This window comes from Nesoenas mayeri, assembly GCF_963082525.1.
Source record: "Nesoenas mayeri genome assembly, chromosome: 2".
Classification (NCBI taxonomy): Eukaryota; Metazoa; Chordata; class Aves; order Columbiformes; family Columbidae; genus Nesoenas; species Nesoenas mayeri.
The window spans coordinates 145,563,982-145,586,528 of record NC_137543.1 but is presented as its reverse complement, the minus strand read 5'-3'; the positions used below and the strand labels follow the sequence as shown (position 1 = coordinate 145,586,528).

At 37.2% G+C, this 22,547-nt stretch overlaps 1 protein-coding gene across 1 annotated transcript in view; it reads left to right on the top strand.

Annotated features, from left to right (window-relative positions):
• Positions 1–22,547, top strand: part of ARHGAP21 (Rho GTPase activating protein 21) — a gene marked incomplete at both ends in the record, with an annotated part of 112,830 nt that overhangs the window by 83,223 nt on the left and 7,060 nt on the right. The window contains 14 exons of the mRNA XM_080338773.1: positions 868–2,818; positions 13,659–13,817; positions 14,010–14,112; positions 14,202–14,238; positions 14,788–14,913; positions 15,888–16,172; positions 17,362–17,426; positions 17,521–17,657; positions 19,214–19,356; positions 19,447–19,602; positions 19,709–19,787; positions 20,255–20,328; positions 20,414–20,503; positions 22,240–22,365. Of these exons, the coding sequence (XP_080194899.1) occupies positions 868–2,818; positions 13,659–13,817; positions 14,010–14,112; positions 14,202–14,238; positions 14,788–14,913; positions 15,888–16,172; positions 17,362–17,426; positions 17,521–17,657; positions 19,214–19,356; positions 19,447–19,602; positions 19,709–19,787; positions 20,255–20,328; positions 20,414–20,503; positions 22,240–22,365 (3,531 nt within the window). The remainder of the gene's footprint in view (positions 1–867; positions 2,819–13,658; positions 13,818–14,009; positions 14,113–14,201; positions 14,239–14,787; positions 14,914–15,887; positions 16,173–17,361; positions 17,427–17,520; positions 17,658–19,213; positions 19,357–19,446; positions 19,603–19,708; positions 19,788–20,254; positions 20,329–20,413; positions 20,504–22,239; positions 22,366–22,547) is intronic.

The window sequence follows — 22,547 nt, the reverse complement described above, 5'->3', positions numbered from 1 at the left end:
TGCAAATAAATGCACTAAGGAAATCAATTTTAGATTTCAGTTTGTGTTTTAATAGTGTGTGGACAGTAGTGGATAAGTATGAATTTTCATACTGTTTGTACCTTAAAGTTAAATATAGTATTAATATTTTTACTAAAAATATTTACTGTTTTACTTTAAAATATTATTATTATTTTTACAGTAAGATTTGTGTGCCATGTACTGTCTGTCTCCTGCAAAATGTAAGATGACTTATAGGGTGTTGACTCACAACAAAGATGTTACTGCTTCAATTTATTAATTTTATGTTTAGGAACAGTAGCTTTTATATAGAAGACATCTTAGAGGAGTAGGTATATGTGTGTTTGTGTGTACGTTTCACATGTACTACATTAAGAGAACAGAGTTCTTTTATACATTAAGTGACTAGAGAATTTTCTAGTGCTAGTTGAATTTATTATGCAGCATTTTAACCTGTCAATTGCTGTGAAACTGTGGTTTCCAGCAAGATGAAGCTTAAATGGGAAGGATATGTGAAAGCATCATGACAGAAAGCAAAATTAAAGGGGAGAAAAATACTGTGTTTTGTGCTAATGGATTTTGGAAATACCTGCCTCAGTGCCCTATCTGCAGTATTTCCTAGAACTGGTCATCAGTTCGGTTTTTCAGTTGTTGAGGGAATGTATGTAATGATTCTGCTTGTTCTGTTTTTGCTCACTAAGGGGATGGAATGCTATTTTTATCTTTTTAACTAACATTTTATCTAAAACTATAGTGTGAATTTTTACTTGTGTTCCCTCTTTTGGAGCTTGATCATACAAATGCTATAGATGGTAAACTTTTCCAGCTCCCTCACTGCTAAATACTCACTTAATCTTCTCTCCACAGGCGTATTCCCAAGATGCCTACCTGAAAGGCAACGAAGCCTATAGTGGTAATGCCCACAATATACCTGAACCACCGCCAATATGTTATCCGCGCCTGACATCCACAGCTTCTGTGAAGGCACAAGCTGGTGACAAGCTATCTTCTGACTTCTCACTGGGGAAACAGCAAGTCAGCAGACCAGTACGGGCATTGGCACAGCCAGAGAGGGCCTACAGAATGGAAATACAAGTGCCTCCATCACCAACAGACATTGCAAAATCAAATACTGCTGTGTGCGTTTGCAATGAAACTGTACGGACTGTTATTGTGCCTTCTGAGAAGGCTGTAGATTTGCCATCTTGTAGAAATAACCATGCTGGTCCGTCACACAGGACAGAGGAAGTAAGATATGGCTTAAAAGATCAAGCCAGTCTAAAAGCACGGACCACATCACCACCTTCTTCAGTGTCCACTGCCATTGTACTTCCCCAGACTCCAATAACAAGACCAGTTGATCCCACTGGAACACTAAGTAAAGCTTCGAATTATGTAGTATGTCCAGAAGGAATCCCAAGCACTAGACCTTCTGCTCAAGCCACAGACTCGCCTTCAATCTCTACTAATCATTACAGTTCTCCGACATCCCACCAGCATATAGACTGGAAGACCTACAAAACTTACAAAGAGTACATTGATAATAGGCGCATGCACATGTATGGCTCCCGGACAATACAGGAAAGGTTGGATAGTTTAAGAGCAGCTTCTCAGAATACAACTGATTATAATCAAGTGGTGCCAAATCGCACTGCTTCCCAGGTACGGCGCAGGAGCACCTCTCACGACAGGGTTCCGCAGTCTGTTCAGATCCGGCAGAGAAGCGTGTCCCAGGAAAGACTCGAAGACCCTGTGTTGATGAAGGAGTGGCCACGAAGTGCTTCGCAGGATACTCTGACTTCACCTTCCGTTAATGCTAGAAATCACAGGGCTCGGTCATGGGATTATCTCAGCAAACAGGGTGAAGTGCTAGAAAACTTTCATTCTGAGAATCTGATTGCGGATACTAATGGCGATAGGAGAAAGACTTACAAGTGGACAGGGTTTACTGAACAAGATGATCGGCGAGGTATTTATGAGAGATCCAGACAGCATGCATTTCATATGTCCCTTCGAGGTCAAAATTTTTCTATGACTCCGAGTGCTTATATTTCAGACAACAGGAGAACAGGTAGTAGAGCTTCTCTGCCTGGTTCTCATTTTCAGAAAGGTCCACCAGATATAAAAATGTTGCAGTCTTCTCGAGATCTGCAAACTCCTGGGGGAGTTTCAAAACCTACAGCTGTTTCACAAGAGAGATTGTCTCTCACACCAGCCAGAAGTTCTAAAAGTAGCTCTTTGAAGAGCTCTGCTCCCTATGCGGCAAAACCAGCATTTCCCCATAACCAGGGCCTGGATGCTATTGCCAGCAAAGACCAAAGAACAGTAAATCACTTGCATCAGAGTGGTCTGTTAAACCAACAGTCAAGGATCCGAGCAGAAGGTGCCCCAGATCACAAAACAGAAACTGGCAAAACCATCCAACCCTCCTCTATGTCTCCAGCTTCTGCCAGACTTGTTCAGCCAACAAGTGAGAGTTTAACTACCTCTGACAACATAGATGATTCCATCAGACACAAGATTCATGATTTCAAAAGGGAAGATGTCCACGAGCCTGGAAGTCCGCAAACAGATGTTCAGGAAAATGACAAAGATACAGTGGTCATGCGGGACAAGTCACCTTCTGGCCACCAAACTCCACAGCCTTTGAGACATCAGTCCTACATTCTTGCTGTAAATGACCAGGAGGCAGCCTCGGACACTACCTGTTGGTTACCTAACGATGCTCGAAGAGAAGTCCACATAAAAAGAATAGAAGAAAGGAAAGCATCAGGTTCCAGCCCACCTGGTGACTCCCTGGCTTCTATTCCATTTATTGGTGAGTTAAACTACTCCAGTGCACATCAAAAGCGTTTTTAAGCTAGAGGCAATGGAACGCCCCACACCAGATAGCTGACGGCTGTTCCTGCAAACCCTGCGGTTGAGGGGCATTAAGGCTCTTTTCTCATCTAGAGTAATATTAAGTTGGTAAAACAAAAAATAGTGTTCAGTGGAGGAAAAAAATGTTTAGTTTTGTTTGAAGTCCTGGAGAATCAGTGTAAAAAAAAAAAAAAATTACAGTGATTTGATATTTTTCTAGATTGTTCCTTAACCCCATGGAGACATCCACATTATATAATTGCATCTGGCTATCATTCCACGTAATACTCTGATGTTATGTATGTTGACAGCTAGCATTTGCTGCACCTTTCAAAGTATTTTTATTTCTCTAGTATAAAATATTTGCAATCCAGTAAACTGAGAATATGGGTGCAAATCTGTATAAGGTGATTTGTGGAAAAAAAAGTTGATCTGCTGAATAGGTAAGTTAAAAGCTTTCTGAGATAGATATGGGATAGAGGAAGGCTATTCCAGGTGAAAGGATATCAATAAAATGAAATTAATTTTAAAGATGCTAATGTGGATGTGAAGTAAAGGGTTTGTGGAAGCAGAATATGAGAACGTGCAAAGACTCCTCTGTGGGTTGTGACACAAACAGGATTGGAATTATGCAGGAAGGGGGCTGAGCAGTTTTGTGATCCCTTGGAGGAAAAGAGAAACCCATAGAAGGATTGTAAGTAGTAGAAGAAAAAAATCCAGTGTTGGATATGTGAGGAATTGGAGTCATCTGATGAGGAGTGTCAGTGTGAGTGTGTTTTACTCAGGTAATCAATGCCTGTGTCATCTTTTTCCCACTCTGGTTGTTGAGTTGGGTTTTCTTTTTTGTTGTGGCTGGTTTAATTATTTGGAGTCTAGATGTCTATGGACTGTTTTCCACATGGGTTGATATATACTTGTGTGTTCTTGAATTTCGTACAAGACCTATTTAGAAAATACTGAATTTTGATTCTCAAATTCACATATGTGAAAAACAACTCTTAATACTTTCAAGTTTTTTACAGATTAGGTTAAGGGAGTCACACAGATACATTGTCTTAGCACAATTGTCTTTTATTGCAGATCTATAGCAGTGATTTTTTTTTTTTTTTCCCTAGAATTATCTATAATATCTACTACTAAAGTAAATAACAAAAAAATAGTGAAGAAGCCTTGTGTGCATTGAAGAATTGAAATCATACAAAAGATCTAATAATGTTCTTCTGGCAGAATGTTGTAAGATATAACAAAAATGCTTTCTTAGCTAGCAGTTATTTTTTTATATTGTTTTTTCCCTTTTGAATGGGAGTCGTATAGATTTTTTTTGATTACTGGATGCGTCAGTATCTAGTGTAGTTTTGGTTTCTTTAGACTGTCAACCTTTCTTTAAGGATTAATACAAGTTTGTACGCCATGTAACTGGTCTTTGTGCAGGTTTTTTTAATACTGTGCCTAAAATCAATGTTGGGTACTTGATTTAAGTTGTGTGTTAATTGTACTTGCTTAGGAGTGCTTGCTGGGAGTTTTCTAATCTTATACAATTTAAATGTCCTGTGAAAATCAGATCAAGACTGTCAAAATCAAGCCCAACCTTTTCTACACAATCTGCTGTCTTGGTTATGACAAAGATTTGCCATGAACTCTTACTCATGTGACTTGCTTCCATATTTTAGAGAAATCTGATTACTAAAATTCAAAGAAGCCTTAATTAAACATGTCAGCTGTATTGCATTCTGGTAGGAGCTGAGCAGTTCAGAAGAAACAAAGTTGTGATTCTCCATTGCAGCCTCTTGGCACGGCACCACAGGGGATTATGTGAATTCGTAGGAGCTCCTTAGCCTCTTGGTCTGGAACCTCCTGAATACTCCAGAAATATTAAAAAGTGGTGCTGCTCGAGCGTGGGCGCAGTCTGAGCCAGCCCAGCATTGTGGCTGCCTTCCTAGCAAGACATTCATGTGCCTGCACAGGTGCTGTGGAAAATTTCCACCACAACCCTGGTACATTGAAGAGGAAATAACCCTCTCTGAATAGGAAGAGCATCAAATGCCAGTAAGAGCGGGCATCTTCTTTAACTTAGCATTAGTACGCATGATTCTAACTTTGCTTGTTCCACTATCATTATGCCTAATTACAGCTTCACTTGTTAAAAGCCATACTTAATCAGGCAGATAAAACCTTAGATCTACTTCGAAATGCAGTTCAAGGCTATTTAACTCTTCTGACGGAAAGTCACTTGGATTTTGGTGTTTTATGTGCCTTTTTTTTTTTCCTTCTGTCTGATCGAGAAGGATGTGACTTTTGAATAAAGATGCCTGTTGGTCTTGGCAACCTGTCTGCTTCCCTTACATTACATCAACATAATTGTTTCTTGCAGTATTAGGTCTTGTTAAATATAGTTCAATTCATAAATGCACTTACTGGATTTATTTTTGCAGTAGATCTTTGGAAGAGTAAGAATGTAAATTTGAGGGGGATAAGTATCTTCCGAGGTCACATATTACTTCCGTTTCAAATATTTTGTGGTGTGTTTACTTTTGTTATCACTTTCTACTTGTTAGAAGTAGTAGATATGGCCATATCTTAATTTGTGAATAACCGAGAAAAAATTACGCATATTTTGGTAGAAATTCAGCCAGGAACATTGGCCTTCCGCGGCAGTATTTTGTGACTAACGTGCTCTTGAGCACGGCACAACATCAGGATGATTGCAGAGTATCTCTTTGTAAGTAGCACATTGCCTTGCACCAGAAACAGGGATCCAAGCAGAGTTTCCATCGAGCTTGCTCAGGGTAGATCGTTGCAGGGGTTGTGGTGGGTTGCTGGAGAGCTGCCTTTTGACACTAGTCCTTTCACAAACTGTAGTTCTAAGCAGGGAAATCACATTTTGGGTTGCATTTGTGAATAGAAATGAGAGATCTTCTCAGACCAAAGCTAGTACAGGTAGATGTACTATCTTTTGTAGGAGAAATATATTTATTGGAAAAAAGCAGGCGAGGTATTGTGTGCTCAAACTCTTCTTCAGGTAAGGAGATGTTCTTGGAGGATGAGAGCTGCTGGTTTTACAGAAAAAACATACCCTGGTGCTGCAGGCTTCAGTACTTTCCATGCACTGCTAAATGTGGGGTATCATGGTTACTTGAAAAGCTGCTGCTTCTATTTCAGGTCCAAAGAAAGGCTCTGTTCTTGAAATGCTCTCCATTGTTTCAAACCACAGCAGTTAGTCTAATGAAAGGTTATGCTTTTTACCCTGAAATGGTCTCACCTGTTCTCTAGACTAGTAAAAATACAATTATCTCTGTCAGTGACTATATTAGTAATTGTGGTGCTTAATGTGTGTTTTTTCAAACTTGTAATTCTTACACCATTTTTCTGTTAGAGAACAACAAATAATAAATTTCTAACCTACTGTGTAATTTTGAATGTGTTAACCAGCACTGGGATGAAAATTAGAATGCTACTTAACGTTTTTGTAACTATTTTTTTTCTTTTTTACACCATTTATTTTAGAGTAAAAAGTAATTTTAAATAAAAGGTAATATAACTCCCTGACTGAGTTGAATGAACTACCCATGTGAGTGGAATGGAGAAACTGCTTAGTACTGAAGCTGGTTGCAGCATGTCTGGCTGCCAGTGCTTGGGCAATGACTACTGAGTGAATGTTCTTTTTGACTTCACTGGGCATTGTCACTTGAAAATTAATTTTAAATGGATATTTTTAAAAAAATATTCAGGTTGAATAAACATAGTCTTGAAGTTTATTTTATTTTTTTTCCCCAAATCAAACACATTTATAGTCATCCTGTTACAGCGTTTTTCTTTTAGGCGTGGGGTAGCATCAGATAAGTATGAAGACTTTTCCTCAGAGGTGTGATCCAATTTTTGAAAATGTCTAGTACATCCTTATTCTAGAAAAATATTAGGTCACTTCATTCCCCTCTTAATTTTGAATAACTGAGAGAAAATTAGCAAAAATATTTGAACAGACTTTGGAGTTATCAAAGTGGTGTAAAAATTACATGAGCATCCTTTTTCTGGCTGAAATCGAAACCTAAAGAAAGGTGTAAGAATAGGACAATGATATATGATATTTAATGGTGGTACTTTCTATTCTCCAACCATTTGCACTTTACAACATTCCTGAGCCAAATGTGACTTTAAGTGCTCTATAAATTTCTCCATTCTCTTTGGCACTACAGTAAAATTTTGCTATCCAATACCCTGTATTGATTTAAATAAAGATTTGCCAGGAGCTTCACAGCTTTAACTACATGGTATTTATTCCCTTTTTTTATGTGTGTGGTTTTTTAAAACCTGTCTCCTGGTGGCTGAATTTTTGATACAAATACAAGAGTGACCAGCAGACTGCTAATCTTGATTCACCCTTTCCATGCCACTTAAGAGTTTTATCTCTCAATTCCTTCTACCCTTATGCAAACAAACCACCATAGTGATTTCTGTACGAATAATCAGGCAGACTCTGCTTGACACCTTGCCTTAAGAGCTGATCTTCATGCTAGTTTTCAAACCAAAAGTATTTTTTGTTGTCTTCCAATATCTATTTTTCTACAAAATTCTGGCATAATAAGAATATGTGAGTACTTCTTGATTAACAGATAAGGTAAATTTAGATGGCTTCTACTGAATTCTGTTCAAACTTATTTTTAATTTTTGTTGTTGTTACCATATGTGGGGTTTTTTAGAGTAAATTAGCTAAGGAGTTAGGAGATTAAACATTCTAACACACCCAGCATTAGTTAAAATTTTCAGACATCTTTATGATGACATTCCTCTGTAATGCTGGCAGTAGAGATGTATAGGGTTTACCTTTCTCTATACCTACATTTAATGGTAAGTTGTGTACATAACTCCAAATATGTTTCTTGAAAGTGTAATGAGTTTATTGGCTCTTTTTAGTGAGATATGTGCCATACCTTTCCTGTCTTCCACCTACATCTTTATGCTGCTCTCTGCGGGCTGCTTAGTCTCTGCTACAGAGGGCAACAATGTAAATACACACGTACTGAATGCAGTTACAGTCTCGAAACTGGAAAATATAAGCCAATACACTTGCACAACACACTATGGAAAGGGTAATGATGATAGGAGTAGAGAAGGGTTAAGGGAAATGACTAGTAATATTCTTACATGCAATAAAGAAGTGGTTGAAAGACTGTACTTATTCTCTTTTCTCCATGTGAGAGATAAGCATCAGGCAGAGAGAAATTCAAAACCCCAAACTTCTGTGGCAGAGATCGTGGCTTGTCAACTCAAAATACGCAGATGCCTTAAGGGCAAGTGGTGGCTGAAATACATGGCATGTTTTAAGGAAGCTTTAATTTTAGCAGAAACTGTTAACAGTCAAGATGAATATGAAAATCCTCACCCATTGTGATATTTTTCTTCCTGAAAGTTGCTGCCTAGCTATTCCAAATTGTGAAAACATAAATGTAACTGGAATAGAAATTAGAGCTGACAGATGTTCATTTTTGAGAGACTATTGCTTCCATTATTTTAGTGATAGCACTGACAGAGCTTTTAACATGTCATCAGTGTTTCTAAGATAAGCATCAGTCTTCTGGGGTTTTTTTCAGGGTTTTCACAGTGTAGCCTGCCAAATCACTATTGCTCCAGGCTGAAAATTTTAGTATTTTTCATCCAAAGAACAATTTTTAAATCATTGTGGTATTCCCAAGTATAGCAGCCAAAACACAATATTACAGATTAGCATTTTAAATACCATTCAAATGCTTCTGTAACTGATTTTTTTTTAATTAAAACTTAAAATTTGAAGTCAATAATTCATAACATCTAGAAGAGTTCTAATTGATCTGAAGCATCAGATTTATGTGGAAATGGGTAATGTTTTCAAAGTGTAAATCATCCTTAGCATATCTTTATAAAAATTACAGGTAAGAAAGGAATACTATCAGGGTCCTTTTACAGATAAAAGTGTGTTGAGTATTGTAGATTTTTAATGTGGCAGGGTAATACTGTGAACAGGAACCTTTAGAATTGCTTTGTATTATTTTGCAGAGAAAGGTGTACATTTGTTTGTTTAACACCAAAATAAGCAACAGGCTATCATAGATAACGTTTTCTGAGTAGTCTTAAAAGAAGAATGACTTTGGGAAGCCTTTATCTGTTTGTGTGAAACTCAATCAATATAATAATAAACATATTATTTACATGAGCTCATGAGCAGAGGGCTGGATTTGATGATTCAGGAGGCTCTTTCCAGTCCTGTGTTTCTGTGCCTTATAGAAGTGGATGTGCTCAGCATACAGACCTGTTCCTCTTGTCTTCTTTTGCCTACATGAGGGTAACTATGTAAAGTAGACATATGAAGAGGTTATTTGTAAAAAAGATCAGTGCTGGAAGTACTTAAAAATGGACAAAACCCAAAACTTTTTAAAGGTTCTGTTTTGAAAAATGCGGTAGCCAAGTCATCACGTATCTTCTTTCCAAATCATGGCTTTTAGGCTTGGAAGTCTTTTGGAGCTTTACCATTGCAGGTTGAAGTATAAGATGCAGCAGCCTGTACTGCAAGATCTGTTGTAAGAAAAAGCCACTGTTGTTGGGGTATTTATTAGTCTTTGTGCTATCTTGTGTGATAGCTTCCGTATAGTTTATTTTTGATTGAACAATTTATTTTTGTTTTATTGGTTATTTCTGGCCTTCTCACTACGCAGGTGAAATTGCATACATGGCCACCTTATTTGATTGTCTTCCTGACAGGCTTTTAAGAAAAATGGTCTATATTAGTATGTCTGCGTTTACCTTAAATTCACTTTCTTTTGGGGTTTCTTGGAGATGAGGAGCCTCTGAGGTAGACTCGTTTTAACATCCCTGCCTGTGTGTGGATGCAGATCTTCTTCCTATCTCTGCTGTGCCATCTGTCCTCTCCCCTTTCTGCCTGTGTTCCTTTCCCTGGTGCCTCTTTCTTGTAGCCTCCGTCCCCCTCCTCTACTCGCCCAAGGTCCGCTCCTGCCTGTGCCTCAGCAGCCTCTGCTGGGCCCCCCGTGTCCTGCTGCCACCAAGGTGAAGGGAGCAAGATCTGGTCCATGTGGCTCTACCATAAGAGAAGTGCTACTTGTAGCAAGCTGGAACAAAACCAAACCGAGGCACAGAGAAGAGATTAGACATAGGATAAGATTTTAAAGCTTTCATCTACTGCATTTACAGCAAATACTTTGGACCAAGGTAGTGTTATACGTTATGATAGTGCAGAGCCTGTTGTGGTGTTGTGGACTGTGGTATGGAGTGCTTGATAGGCCAGTGTTGCATCATGAAAAATGGGTGTTGACCAAGGCCTGGAATTAAGGGAGTCCCTCTAAAACCAGTCTTGCTGCAGGATCTGGTCATAGCATGGGCATGTCCTATCTGTCCTTCAATAAAGAACAGATATATAGATATAGATTTTCTTTTTTTTTCTTTTTTTTTTTTTTTTAGTTCTTCTAATTTGATAGTGTCGCGTTGTCTTTTCTGCCCTAAGCAAATGAACTTGCCATCTAAGATTCATTCTTGTAATAAATTACACCCCAAAAGTCATAACCTGTTTTTCAAGAGAATTACTTAAGAAATAGACCATTTGAATCTTTAAATCAGATAGTCTTTGATAAAGTACATACTTGTTGAATTAAGGTTTTTAGCCATATATTCACATTGCCTGTTTAAATTGAAACACCTAATTAGTGTTTTAAATGGCAATGCAGTGTGCAGTACAGTTGCTAAATAATTCCTTCTTACGGTCTTTTGAAGTGTTGAGATACTGCTTGCAAGACTGCCCTGTCCATGAGGAGAACAAATGTGAAAAAGTACTTTAGCCTTGGGAAGCTAGTTTGTTTTTTCCAGTCACTTTCTATTACCAGTGAAGAAAGATTAAGCAGTCTGATTCCCCAGGAGATGGTGGGAGAAATCACCTTTCACTGTTAATGATAGCCCAGGCATCCCTGATGCTTCGTCTCTCTGGACTAAAGTTAATATGTGAATTTGCTCTCCATGTTTGTATGTTATGACTCAGTTAGCAAAACCATTTCTTTGGAAAACAAACACCACCATGACCACCTCTCTCCAAGAAACAAACAAAACCCACAGTCGTAACCAACTTGGGTGAACAGGGAACTCTTAAGGCAGCTCCAGTGCAGCTCAAGCCATACAGGTCCATCTCAGCCCATAAAATGCACCTGAACGTGCTGAGAGAGTTGGTTGATGTTATTGCGGAGATACTACCTTTCATCTCCGAAGGTTCATGAGGACTGGGGGAGGCCCCCATTAACTGGAAAAGAGCAAATTGTGCACAAGAAGGACAATCCAGAGGTGACAAGCAGCATCTTTGCCAGAGGTGTCACCGAGCTGGCTCCTTTTCCGATGGCCAGTCTCTTGGGTCGCTTCGTAGATAATAGTGCAGAACAAACTGTATTTGTATCCTTTTCTTAAATGATAAGTAAAACTTTGAGTAGTCCTGGAGTTTTTGAGGTTTTTGTTACAAATATTTAAAGGGACACCAGTAATCCATGAGATGGCAAACTGAAAGAGAATTATTTTTTGTGACTTCTCCTTTGGCTTGTTTGTTCTGTACATGTACTTCACTGCATTTTGGACACAGTCGTTCTCTTGGACTGGTGAGCTGAGCCCCTTCTTTCGCATGTTGCGTGAGGAGTTTTGGGTTGCAAATACATTGATTAATCAAAGAAACTGAAAAGGGAGACAAATACTGCAAGCACTAAAGAGAAAAGTCAAAATACAAGGGGTATGTACAGTTGTTTGGGTTTTGTTTTTCTGTTGGACAGCAGCAGTGGAGATGGCCAGTGCATTAAATTAGTAGGCAGTAACTCATGTACGTCATGGTTTGCCCTGTAATCAGTTTAGAGTATGTAAAAGCTTGCCATTAGCTGGCCTTCAGCCTCCTCAGGGATTGAAAAAGTTATTTCCTTCCCAGTGTCATTTGCAGTTTCTTTAAAGCTTGCCTATTTCTAAAGCCACTTTAATTTTGATTCATCAGGGCATTAGATCCACTATGAAATAATAATAATTTGAATAATTATTGTTGCTTTCAAGGACTTAAACTCTTTTTCCTTAGCTGAATTCTTGGATTGAGTTGTGGGAAATTGTGTAGTGGTGCCTAACACTTCTGTATTCACAAGTTGTGCAGGCAGATTTGTTTAACGCACTAGCATTTTCCTAACTTTGAGGAGTAGTGACTGACATTTTGAGATAAATAACTTAAAGCTGAGCACTTCCAGTTTGCATGCTGTAAACGAATTACTTGTTCAGTGAGTGGTTATATTCTTTAGGCAAGATTAGTGTGCTGCTCTCAGGGGTTGCTGCAGGGAAGCTGAGCAAACGAAAACAGGCAACAGGACAGTGAGCTGTTTTAGCTTTGAAATGGAAGTGTAACTGAGTTTCTTCTTATCTCCTACTTGCTGTAGAGGTCTGTAAACACTTCTAATTTATCACTGTGGATGCAAGTAAAACTTAGAATTTTTAAAAATTGTAGTATCACAGGTTGTCTGTGAGTTCTTTTGATTTCCCTTTTTATTAATGTTTCTAGTTTGCAGCTGTTTTTGGGGGGGTATGCTTTTTTTAACATATAACTTCAAAAATGGTGTTTTCCAATCCAAACAATTTAGAGGCCTGTTATTGCTAAACCTTCCTGTACTTTGTTTATTGCCTTGTTTTAAATTTACATTGCCAAATTTTGATGGTGCAAATGCTGCCTTAACAGAACTGTTAGTGACTGTTGGAAAAGCACAATGCAGCACATGCAGTTGTGTTTGCACAAAGAAAAGAATAAACCTCTGTCTGTGAGTGTTCATTGATTTCAATAGGCTTTTCAGTAGCTCTGCATATTACAATTCTTAGCACCTAGAATACATTCATATTCATTATGCAGTACAGTTCAGCCCCTGCTTGTGACTTGATTTTTTTTCCAATCCTCTCTCCTACCAGAGCGTGAAGTAGAATTATTTTTCTAGTCTTAGTAATGTGTTCTAGAAGATGGTACGGCTCTTTTCTCAGAATGATTGGAAATGCATCTTTCAGCTTCTTCAATCTTGTAAGAAACATGTTAAATACTAGAGATACTTAAAGCTTTCTGGAGTCTTTCATGATGACCCTTGTGGCTATTGAGACTGTGAGGTGCTGGGCATGTATGGCATGCAATCGTTTGTATGAACAATTAGTGGAAGAGCTAATTGGTATGTAATAGTGCCATCTTTTAAAATATGAATACTTGCTTCTTTATTTCAGTGTATGGAGGATGGGGGGGTATTGATTCTTTGGATGCTGGAAATTTGTTTAAAGTGCTTTTTTCTTTGCTTGTAACTTGGCTTTATTATTTGAATGTTTGTTTAAGTGAAATGGTTTTCAGTAGTCTGAATGCCCAAATTGTATTGTAGGAAATTGTTCTTAAGCTGTCTCTTGAGTTTAGACTTATTGATGTGATGTGTGTTTTTCACTTATGCACATTTTTTAAAAAAAGTCTACTTGAAAATAATATTACAAGCAAATAATTCCCATTACATTCATTCACAGCAATATCTATCATCAGATATGATGTTCCTTGCTCTTATCTCTAATGTACAATTAACATTCTTAGGAAATGAAACAGGCTCTTCTTTCTTCAAAACAGAACAAAAAAGTACACTTGGCAGTATGAGTTAGACCCATATGTTTGTTTGAAAGACTTCATGTCTAAGATACTTAATCTGATATCCCAGTAACGAGAAGTTCAGACAGCTATTTAGTTGGACCATTTGCTTGATGCGTTTAATATGTTAATATATGACATATCACCTTTGTAGATGAACCGACTAGTCCTAGTATTGACCATGATATTGCACACATTCCTGCTTCTGCTGTTATTTCTGCATCTGCTTCTCAAGCACCAGCTGTAACAACTGTTCCTCCCAGTCCCACATCTCCAATCCCTTTAATTCGGCGACAGCTTTCACATGATCATGGTGAGTGGTGATTTCTTTTTCTTTTCTTTTTTTTTTTTTGCTTCTTTTTTTTTTTTTCTTTTTCTCATGCAACTTTTTCCTTTTACACTCTGGAGAACAGGACTGAAAATAGTAAACTCTTTGTTGCTTGAAATGAATTGGAAAAATATGATTCATTTTCTTACATACTCAAAAATGTCTATTTGTTTGTAGAATCTATTCGGCCTAGTGTCCTGGATAGCCAGCCTGCTGCAAAAACGGAGAGATCAAAGTCATATGATGAAGGACTGGATGACTACAGAGAAGAGGGAAAATCGTAAGTTCATGAAAAATATCAGTTAATTTGGAGATCTGTTTTTTACAGTGTATAAGATCTCATTTTAACACTTGTTTTTTTCCCAACAGATCCATTAAGCATGTATCTAGTTTAAAGGGGATTAAGGTAGGTATATATGTATACAGATACTACTGTGACAAGTTGTATGAATTACACAAATCAATTATACAAAGTGATGCATTAAACACAGACATGATGTTTATTGGAATTGCTGCTCATCCCATTGTTCTTAATTTTGATTTTTGATATTTAAATTGATTGTAATGTTTTTCCCCAATTGGTGCTGTATGCATCACCTAAGTAAACGTGGTCTCTTCTTTTTTTTCCAGGCTCACCAAATGGTCCTTGATTTATTTATTTATTTTCATTTTCCTCAGACTCTGTAAACAGAGCATATCTATGACCTCCTTTGTAGAAACTTACTAATGAGAGTCTAAGACTCCTGCAGCTTCTCAAAGTAATCTTGAGGTGTATAAGGTTACTATTGTTGTATGGAAACTATAGAGATGATATTTTCCCAGGAGATATTCATAGGGGCTTTTTGTACTGCATGAGGTGTCAGCTTTTAAAGACAGAAACATCTTGAATGTAAGGATTGTAGAGAAATGTATTTAGAAGTACACTGCGGAGTTCTTTCTGTGATGTTTTCTTTAGGTCCCAGACAGCCAGAAATCTTCAGAAGACTCTGGTTCCCGAAAAGATTCTTCTTCAGAGGTCTTCGGCGATGCATCCAAGGAGGGATGGCTCCATTTTCGTCAGCTTGTTACAGACAAGGGGAAGGTACCTGTCTCTTCTCCTCACCCTGCCCTCCCCAGCACAAATATTCAGCTGCTGGAAACCTCAGAAAAGAAATGCTTCCTGGTTTGCTTTTTTAATTATTATAATTGGATGTGAGCATCAGTAAGGCTGACAAAATTGTAGACCTGTTAGAACTGACATTAGTGAATTCCTCAGCTTCTTTTACAGACTACTCTCTGAACTGTAGGATTAGAGGAAGTAGCCTCAAGTTGTGGCAGGGGAGGTTTAGATTGGATGTTAGGAAAGAATTCTTTATGGAAAGGGTTGTCAGGAACTGGAACGGGCTGCCCAGGGAAGTGGTGGAGTCACCATCCCCAGAGGTGTTTAAAAGATGTGTAGATGAGGCTCTTAGGGACATAGATTAGGGGTGGAGTTGGCAGTTAGGTTAACTGTTGGAATTGGTGATCTTAAAGGTATTTTCCAACCTAAATGGTTCTCTGATTCTAATTTTACATTTCAAACCATCAAAGTAAACTAATTTCTAATGGCTGATTTAAAGTAGTAAGAATCAGGCCCTTGATAATTTTAATGAATGTTGTGGCTCTGAGTTCAGATTAACCTTCAGCACAGGCTAACACTTAAGGAAAACTGGGAGTCTGGAGTTGCAGTGGTGTGTAAATGTGAGTCTGACTTGAATGAATTTTAAAAGGCACGGGCAAGAGTCCACTGGGTATTTTTTGTGGTATTTGTATTAATGCCACTGTGAAATTTTAGTCACATTCTGTTTCTTGCTGCTGTCACATGTGAACTCAATGAATTATGAGGGAGAGAACAGGAGCAATTCACTCCTGATGCTCTCCATTAGTGTACTTACGTGTAGTCTTTCCACAGGTCATTCTTAAGAATGGTTATGAGTAGGTGGTTGGTATTTCTGGAGATAGTTGTTTTTTGTTTTTAATCCAGAAACAGTAATTGTAACAAATAAGCAAATTAACATACCAGTTGATGTTTTTCAGCGAGTTGGTGGGAGCATTCGGCCATGGAAGCAATTATATGTTGTTCTTCGAGGTCATTCACTTTATTTGTACAAGGATAAAAAGGAACAAGTGACCCCATCTGAAGAAGAACAACCTATAAGCATCAATGCTTGTTTGATAGACATCTCATACTGTGAAACCAAGAGGAAGAATGTATTTAGACTCACCACATCAGACTGCGAGTATCTGTTTCAAGCTGAGGACAGAGATAATATGTTAGCATGGATTAAAGCAATACAAGACAACAGCAACTTAAATGATGAGGTAATCGTATAATATATGCAGGAGCCATAGTTCTTTTAATTAAAAATTTATTGTATTTTCCCATAATTAATACTTGAACAAAATAAATCATTTGCTGTTGAACAAGAGATGAAAATGTGTACAGGAACATACAAGAAAATGAGGTGAAAGGCAAGGTAACTGACTAAATAAACTGAGTTTAAAAAGACTCACATACTCATAATGACAGAGTAGACTTCTGAAATTAATTAATGTAGTTGATTTGACTAAACATACACTTAATATTAAGCTTACCTCTCAAAAATCCCTAATATTTTAAGAAAGATAATTGTGGTATTAGAATCAGTGTGTTCTGTCTTTAGACTTGTATTGCCAAGTGTTGTGTGCAGTAGTTAAAAAGTGAAACTTTGAAGGATGCCTGTTTCTCTGATTAAATGTTGATATTTCTATGAACCAAATCAGGGGTGTCAAACTCATTTTCACCGGGGGCCACATCAGCCCGCTGTATGGATGTATTTATATGGTCCTAAAATTACATTTGGCCCTTTGAAGGCAACAGGGAGGCTGATGTGGCCCCTGGTGAAAATGAGTTTGACACCCCTGAACTAAATGTTAGTGCTGATTATAAAAGGCAAACATGTCCTATTGTGCATAAAATATCAATATCTGTCCCAATATCGTCCTCTGTGCATTTTCATTTCAGTGTTGAGCAAAAGAGGGATATTTTCATGTCGGTGGTCATGCACATCTGCTCAGATTTGAAATAGTTATCCAAAGGAGGATGGATTAATAAACATTATTAGATGGATAAATCATATTTGAATGCATGGCTTGTTTCAACTGTTTGTGTAGTAGTAATTAGTTATATAAGTACTGTGTGCGCATAGGATTGGATTTTTCAGAGCAGTAGAGTGTGTTGAGTTTCATATTTTCTATTTAAACTTGCTTTCAGTTTAACAGGATTTAATCAGACTGTATTGCTTTGGAAAAAGTCTAAATAGCAGCATTTAATTTGCAATTACTTAAGTTTTCTTCCTGGTTTTTAAATATCCTGTCCTTGTTCTCAAGGACTGCCTATTAGTGTTGAAAAAAACCAAACAACTCTTGAAATATTTTTTTGCATGTGGTCTATTGATGGGAATAGTTATATTCTGAAAGTAAAAAAGTTTGTTATATAAGATTGTAAAGTAGATCTCAATTCATTTTATAGGACACTGGTGTCACTAGTAGAGATTTAATTAGTCGAAGGATTAAAGAATACAGTACAATGATGAGGTAGGTGAATTATATGCTGTCAGTAGTTTTTGTAGTCTGCTTACCTAGCTTCATTTTACTGAAGTGATATATCTTGTTTCAGTTCTTCAAGCAGCAAAACAGAACCATCTCCCAAAACACCTCGCCAGAGTCTGAGTATCAGGCAGACTCTGCTTGGAACTAAAGCAGAACAGAGGACCCAGAGTCCCCATTCTCCTAAGGATGAGTCTGACAGGAAGCTTCTCACTAAAGGTCTGGATGTTGTGTGTGTGTTTTTTAGTTCCTTACAGCTTCAGTGTGAGGCCATCAGGGTGCCTTTTTCAGGTTTTTCGAGCTCATGAATATACAGATGTAAACCAAATATTAATCAGGTTTCTTTTTGTAAGTTGTAGCTGTAATCACTCATTGCTTGTAGCTACTTCATTTAGATGTTGTCTTAGATATACTTCAGGTCCTCTCAGATCCCCCAAGCTTTTTATTCAAGTCCTCTCTCAGAAGGTTTTTGTTGGTTTGTTTTTTTCTTTGCTACAGCTCCATGTAGTATTACGAGTAGTAAAATACAGCTGTTGTGCTTCTTGTGATCAAAATTTTGCCAAGCTTTGGAAATATTAAGTGTAATTCATACTTTTGTCTCCAGCTGACTTGGAAATAACAGTGTAAATTCATATTTTAAATATGCTGTTGAGAAACCAGAGCTTTTCGCTGAAGTAGAGAACATTTTTTTGTCTTTATAACACAGGAGTGAAACTGTATTATTTTTCCAGAACACAGTTACTACCTGCTGAGTTCCAAAAGAGTCTGATATGCTGGCACTGTAAACTTTAAGCACTAACTGAACTCCATCAAATAATGTCACAAGCTGTTTGTTTGGATTTTGGGGGTTTTTTTGGTTTTTGTTTTTTTTTCAAAAGAATGTGTAGGTGTGTGGTATTTCTGATCAGACTGTGTTTGTAGGGATGTTGCACACAAATTCAGGCAACTGCCTTAACAGTTGCTTTTGATCAAACACTTCTGAACAATTCAGTCTTGAATTTAAGCTGTGAGAGAATTCTGGTTTATGTTACCAACAGATGTCCCTTTGCTCCCTCTGTGCTACAGATTACATAACTAAATTGCAAATGTTAGGTAAACGTCAAATCCACTGAAAGAATATTTCCAGAAATATTTGAATGAGAAGCAAGTACTGTTGTATTAGGCGACTTGCAGTACAGGATAAATGGGATTTGTAATAGAATTATTCAATATTCTACATGAATTGCTATAGGAGGGGGAAACCGACCAACTGAATTTTTAATCTGATTTTTGGATAGATAATACTTTTAAGTGTTTGAATCCTGTTTGGAACGATTAAGGAGTGACTAAAATCTGGTAATTTTTGAAAGAGAGAGTAGGTCTACACAAGTGTGAACATGGTTGTATAATTTCATAGGTATTTTGTGCAGCATTGTGATTTAGTAGACTTAATCTTGCTTTACTAAATGTAGATTTTAATTTCTTAAAACATAATTTATGTACCTTTAGTCTTAGAATGGTAAAATTCCACAGTACCATCCAGCTACTTACTTTTCTAAATCTGAGGTGTATGTTCAAATGTATCTTTTTTAATCAGTGCAAGAAGGTATGTTTAAGTCGGACTACTGGTTAGTGAGTGATTGTTGGAAGCTGAGCCAGTAAAACAGGTAAAAATGCTGTGGCTGTTACTTGATCTTTGCAGATCTGTTACCTGTATTCACAGTAGCTTTGTGACTTTAAATGCTCTATTTTTCTTCTCTGTTTCATTGTTTGCATTATACTTAACAACAAAAAAGATGAGACAAGCCCACCAAAAGACAAGGGGACGTGGAGAAAAGGCATTCCAAGCATTATGAGGAAGACATTTGAAAAGAAGCCATCTGCTGTAGGAACATTTGGTGTTAGACTAGATGACTGCCCCCCAGCTCATTCCAACAAGGTATGGAAGGACAATATTTCTTTCAATTTTATTTTTAAAATGCTTTTTGTATTCACTACTTTAAAATGCATATGTAACTTTTTTTTTCAGTATATTCCGCTGATTGTTGATATATGCTGCAAACTGGTTGAAGAAAGAGGTCTTGAGTATACAGGTATTTACAGAGTTCCTGGAAATAATGCTGCCATCTCAAGTATGCAAGAAGAGCTCAACAAAGGAATGACTGACATTGATGTTCAGGATGATGTAAGTCTTTGATCGTGCTGTTTCCAGGTTGAACTCCCAAAAACTTCGGTTGTGTTGTGATTATAGAAATATAAAGCATGTCTGTCCTTTTCTTCTAAATGTGTAGAAATGGCGAGACTTGAATGTGATAAGCAGTTTGCTGAAATCCTTCTTCAGAAAGCTCCCAGAACCGCTTTTTACCAATGGTAAGTTGTTTATGTTACAATTTTGTCTTCAGGAATTACTGTTGAGCAGTTGTCTTGCATCTTTCAGATGATTTCAGAGAAAATCCAGTGGCATCATCCAATCCCTGTAATAAATGCTCTCTTCCTTCCTTAAAGAGCAGGGAGTCTTGGTGATCATAGAGCTTAAGAATGAGAGCTGTAAATAGAATTTCTCTGATCGTGAAGGGATTATGAATTTGCAAAAGAACTGAGTAAAATCTGAAATGTCACTGTTCAGTGTTCTATTAAAACTGTTTCCCACTGCCATCTTATTGCATTCAATGTAATGGGCTAATTCATGATTTCCCAAGGTCATTTTTTTAATATATATATACACATATAGATAGATATACATACTTGTATTCACAAGAGAGTGGGACTGGAGATATATATATATATATATACACACACACTCATGTATATGATTAATTTCTGCCTTTTTTTAACAGATAAATATGCAGATTTTATAGATGCTAATAGAAAAGAAGATCCTGTTGAACGTCTGAAAACACTGAAGAGACTGGTAAGCTGAAATCAGGTGTGTTGTAGGTGCACTACAAAATTAGCACTAAATGTTTAATGTTCTGAATAGTGATTGTTTGTTTCAGATTCATGATTTACCTGAACATCATTATGAGACTCTCAAGTTTCTTTCTGCACACTTGAAGACAGTAGCAGAGAACTCAGAAAAGAACAAGGTATCGGAAACAAAAATATAATGTATTTTTGTTGATTTCATTCATTAAGTACAGGATTATTTCAATTAAGGTGGTAATGTATTATCATACATAAAATTAAGACCTTTGCTATGTTCAAAAGATTTTTGGATTAGACTAAGGACTCCTGCAAAATATGTGCTTGTTTAGTGTGAATCAAGTTTATTCAAACTGGTATTAATTCTTGTGGGAATAACACCTTGCATCTTAACTTTATCCCAAGTCTGTAATTGAGGGTCTCAGGGACTACAAGGTCTCAGTCCACTAAGAATAGCTTTTGTCATTTCCATGGGGTGGGGAAGAGTTGGTTTGCATTAAGCGCTTCTGTGCATGCAGTAACCCTACAGTAAATGCAAATAATAGTATCCCCTTTTTTATCTCTCAGGGAGGGGTAGCTGAATGCAAAGCTGTGCACAATGTGGGTGTGCTTATGGATGCTTACGTCAGGGCAGGTAACATGGTGGCTTGTCACTTGGCTACCAGTGTGCAGGGTACAGGAAAAAAATGATGTGATTGATGCTGCATATGGGAACCTGTGGTCAATCTTAAATCATTTAAAAAATCAGAAAATGCCTCAGTTCAAATGAATATGGCAGGTTCAAACATCAGTTCTGCAAATAATACCTTCTAGTTGAATATGAAAGAAAACGATGGGTGTGTATATATCTCTAAAAAATATTTAACAAATTACAACCTTTAGTGGAATTATAGCTGACATAAGGAAATGATCATAAATGCCATTTTTAAGTGCAGTGCCTCAAGCAAACCTTTATTTATCATTTTCTGGGTTTGTGTGCTGTATAAATGTTATATTCTATAATATTAATATTATTTAAACAAGGCTAGATGAGTGAGGTGATATTATAATTGTACGACTTGTCGAAGGCCACACAGTTCAAGTCAGAGTGAGCATTAGGGACTTGGGTCACTGTGTTTGCAACTTCCTTCTGGTGAGCACAAGGACCTTGCCTCCTGTGGCTTCTTGGTTTGTCCTATATCACAACAGTAAACTCTAAGTCAGAGAAGTAGGCAAAAATAGAAGGTAAGTATTCTGCTGCTTTCTTGGAATTCTTTGTCAGAAATGTAACATCAGAAGTAAATGATGTGAATGATTAATGTTGTGACATGATCAGATAACTCTGAGTGTGTCTCATGAATAGATGTGTTGGGTCTATGATGTTGGCTGCTGCCGCCTCCTCCAGAGTAGTTGCAAAGATGAATGAGCTCTTTGTCAGTAGGCATAATACAGTATTTGATTACCAGCTTAATTTTTTGTGCATCATGTAAACATTTTCAGAAAAAAAAACAGCGAACTACCAATGCTTTTATATTAAAAAGAAATTCTTAGAACATCACTGTTTCTAAACAAAACAAATAGGTTTTGTGGGAAGAAAAAAAAAAAACAAACCCTGACAGTGTAAAGAATATATCGGAGTTACTGAGTTTTCTGTGCTTGTGGTGCTGTTTACTTGCGATGGGTTAAGGAAGGTTGAATTCTGAATTGCAGAAATGTTAATGTGCTTATTGCAGCTGCGTGTAAGGAGAGTTTTAGTGTAGTGTAACATCCTACCTGAGTCAATACTGTTTTTTTAAAAGCCTTTTCTTTGTCCTTATTTAAAGTGGTTCTTGGATATTAATAGTGTTGTATTAATATACTTAGCCCATATTATTGTATTTCTCGTTATAAATTTTTTATGTGGAAATATTTCATTTCTTAGATGGAACCAAGAAACCTGGCAATAGTATTTGGTCCAACACTTGTGAGGACATCTGATGATAACATGACACACATGGTTACGCACATGCCAGACCAATATAAAATTGTAGAAACACTCATCCAAAAAGTAAGTGGGTGCATTTCATTATTTAAAAAACAAAAATCGTACACAGATTATCCGGCTTTTCTCTTATTGGGCCAGTTTGGGTCTGGTATTTATCCTTCAAACTCCAGGATGTTGTTTTTAATATTGTCCATGTTTGATTGTTCCACATTTGGGTTTTGTGTTTCCTGTGGGGTTTTCACCTT